The following is a 3,473-nucleotide window of genomic DNA, read 5'->3' on the forward strand; positions in this document are numbered from 1 at the left end:
GGTCTCGGGCCTCCGAGGGGCTGGAGCACTGGGCTCCGGACCCTGACAGGAGCCCTTCGGGAGAGCCTCCAAATGGACTCCTGCGCCTCCCCGACCCCTGAGTCACCAGAAGCCTTCAAAAGTAGTTGTGAGGCAAGAGGAAGTCCACCAGGGCGGTCGTCGGGGTTAAAACCCAACCATGGAGTGGGTGGAAGCTGGGAGGAAACGGCTGGCGTCCGCAGGGCCTGCTGCCCAGGCCGCGCTGATGGGGGTGGAGGGGGGGGTGGCGCGGCAGACCTCCCCGCCCCCTCCCTCCCCTCCGTGGAGCAACAGCGCCCCCTCAACCCTGCGGACATTCTCACCACAGCTCAGGGCAGGACAGGGCCTTTTTCTAGGGAAGTGATTTTGCTCAGTCGTGTCCAACTCTTTGTGACCCCATGGATCACACAGTCCCTGGAATTTTCCAGGCCAGAATACTGGAGTGGGTAGCCTTTCCCTTCTCCAGGGGATCTTCCCAGTTCAGGGATCAAACCCAGGTCTCCCGCCTTGCAGGCAGATTCTTTACCAGCTGAGCCACCAGGGAAGCCCAAGCATACTGGAGTGGGTAGCCTATCCTTTCTCCAGGGGATCTTCCCAACCCAGGAATTGAACTGTGGTCTCCTGCATTGCAGGTGGATTCTTTACCATCTGAGCTTAATACTCCTCTTTTCTCCTCAGCTGTCTTCCTTCCCCTCTCTTCCCACCCTTTTCAGGCAGCAAGTATGGAGGTGGCCTCCTGCAGCCCCTCCAGCCACAGTCAGGGCCCGGGTTGGGCCAGGACCCCCAGGGCACATTCCCCCAGCCTTGGGACCCTCTCCAGGATCTTGTGGGAGGGGTTACCAGCTTGCCCCAGCCAGGGGTCAGGCCCCAAAGACACAGAGTCACCCCCAGGAAGGACAGCAGAGCAACAGCTCAGGGCCTTTATGAATGGAGGGTAAGAGGGTTACAGCGGGGGAGAGCAGAGCAGAGCAGACCACTTCCCACTACGGTCTCCACACGGGTGCATCAGTGGTGATGCCCCCAAGATGGGTGATGCTCCCCATGGGTGACACCCCCAGATGGGTGATGCCCCCAGATGGGTAATGCTTCCAGATGGGTTATGCCCCCTAGAAGGGTGATGCTCCCAGATGGGTGATGTTCCCAGACGGATGAAGCACCATCTGGCCTGGGCAGGTGGGGAATGTGGACATGCTTCGTGGGCCCTGGGGACACCCATCAGGCCTCAAGGTCTTTGCTCCTCGGCTGTTAGAACAAGTTCACACCTACAGAGGATGAGACGGGCAGTGTGCCTTGCCATGGGCAATGTATCCCCCAGAACCTCCTCTCACGCTCACAGCACTGTCCACACAGTGAAGTGGCCAGCAGGCGACCCCATGTTGTGCCCCATGCCACCAAACAAGTAGCAGTTCTCTGGGTAGCTGTTGGTGTAATGTCCAGAACACACAGCCAACTGCAGATCTGGCTCTGCACTCTCGGTGCCCAGGACCTTCGTGGGGGGCTAGTCCTCCCTGGATGGTCTGCGCAACTCCAGAGCCCCCACCTGACTCCCTCTCGGCTACTTTCTACAGTCCACCTGCCTCTGTGCAGGCCCAGGTCCAGGCTACGTGCAGTGAGGTCTCTGGTCTGAAGCAACCATATGGATGGAATCCAGAGGGCCTTCCTCTGTCCCATACTGGGGTGAGAATACCCACAGCCGCAGTCAGCTGATGGGTCAGATGGCACTGCCCTTGGGAGCAAAGTCCACTTTTCTGAATGGTTCTGTGGTCTGAAACCGTGCTTTCTGGGAAAAACTATACATTTATAATTGCAAACACTATTTTTCAAGGCAGAAAGGGCTTTTCCCTATGTCTCCTGGTTCAAGGCATCCTCTGACTCGGGGTAGGTGGGCAGGATTACCCCCATTGTCCAGGTGGGGAACTGAGGATGTGTGTCTCAGCCATACGGTGGATGAGAGACCCACGGACACAGACCCAGGCTGCTGCCCTCTGCTGAGCCCTCGCCGCTGAATGTACACCATCCGGCCCTACCCAGGGCCACTTGGACCCACACCAGGGTGAGTCGTCCTTCACAGTCTCCAAAAATTCAGATTCCCCCTGACAGAACTTTCTAGACCAGAAGGGCCCTGAGGATGGGTTGATGGGGGCTCCAGGGATAGGGTGACGTGAGGAGTGTCCCAGGAGTCTGGCTTCCTGAGTGATGATGGCGGGTGTTTCCAGAATGTCCTGCTCCTTCCTGGGCGTGGGTGATGGAAAGCTGCCTTCATTTATAAACACCAAAGACTCAAACCCTCTTAGCATCTGTTGAACAAAACCCTTTTGATTTCTTTTTAATGCCTCAACTATCGAGTGAATTCCATCCCAACTTAGAACATGATTCATCAAGGAAAACATTTTCTGCATCTACACATGTGGTTTCCATGGTGCTGTGACTGAGCAGAGGTTGGAACTGGGGGCACCAGACTGGCCCGGCTCCTGTCCCCACCCCCAGCGTGGAGCAGCCTCTCCCTCCAGGCTCCTGAGGCTCAGAGGTGTGGACCGGTCACGGCCAGGCTGCCTGCCCAGGAGGAAGTGCTGGTAGATGGGGCATTTGAGTCACACTGCCCTGCAGGCGAGACCCCTCAAGGAGTGACTCATGTACTAACTGACAAGGGGCCTGTGCTAGCCCACTGATGCCCATGCGTGCTGGCCACTCTGGATGACAGGAGGCCCCCAGGGCTTCAGCCTGCAGAGTGGGTGGGGCACACCCGCAAGGGAGTGTGAATTAGAGCCAGTTCATTGCCAGGAAGACATCCTGCAGACATATTTGTAAAACCAACAGGAAAACGATGGGTTTTAATTGAAAAAATGTGGCGACATCCCCAGAAAAATCAACAATAGGGATTGTTCAGAAACTTATGGGGCCCCTCACTGTCTGAGGTCCACCAGCTGCAGAGAATGGAACTGGACACGCAGGCCTGGTGTGAGAGGCGCAAAGGGAGGGTTGGCAGTTGTGGGGGAGCTCAGGGGGAGTGTTGGCAGCAGTGGGGGGTGTGGGGGCACAAGGGTAGGGGCAGCAGTCCCTTTGTGCAGACCCGGCAGGGCTCCCCACTTGTCAGGGGAGGTTCTGGACACCCAGCCTCTGGCCACCGGGTCCCTGGGCAGGCGGGGCTCAGCCTCATCTCGCCTGCGCCCACGGCCCTCTGTACTGCCCTGTTCATCTTGAGCGTGGAGCTGTGTGCTTCCCTGTGAAACTGCGCTGAGGGGCTGTCACCAGGCTGCCCCACCCCTCCCACCCCAGCTGCCCCGAGAAAACCCATGAGTCTGACTGGCCAGCGTCCCAGAGACATGTGCTGGCCTGATTTACTCTGTCATGTCGCTCAAGAGCCAAGAGTCGGGTCCTCTGGTCGGTTATAGAGGCTGTGGTTGTGTTTGAAAAAAAAAGTGAAAAGGCAAGGAAAGGGAGAGAGGGGAAGGGGA

General features: G+C 57.8%; 1 protein-coding gene across 1 annotated transcript in view; it reads right to left on the reverse strand.

Annotated features, from left to right (window-relative positions):
• The window catches only part of COL6A1 (collagen, type VI, alpha 1), a 28,660-nt gene that overhangs the window by 22,194 nt on the left and 2,993 nt on the right, over positions 1 to 3,473 (reverse strand). The window contains exons 2-3 of the mRNA XM_010834989.1: positions 2,926 to 2,971; positions 2,066 to 2,250 (exon numbers count right to left, since the gene is read on the reverse strand). Coding sequence (XP_010833291.1) covers positions 2,066 to 2,250; positions 2,926 to 2,971 — 231 coding nt within the window. The remainder of the gene's footprint in view (positions 1 to 2,065; positions 2,251 to 2,925; positions 2,972 to 3,473) is intronic.

The sequence above is a fragment of the Bison bison genome, unplaced genomic scaffold (assembly GCF_000754665.1).
Source record: "Bison bison bison isolate TAMUID 2011002044 unplaced genomic scaffold, Bison_UMD1.0 scf7180017864037, whole genome shotgun sequence".
Taxonomy (NCBI): Eukaryota; Metazoa; Chordata; class Mammalia; order Artiodactyla; family Bovidae; genus Bison; species Bison bison.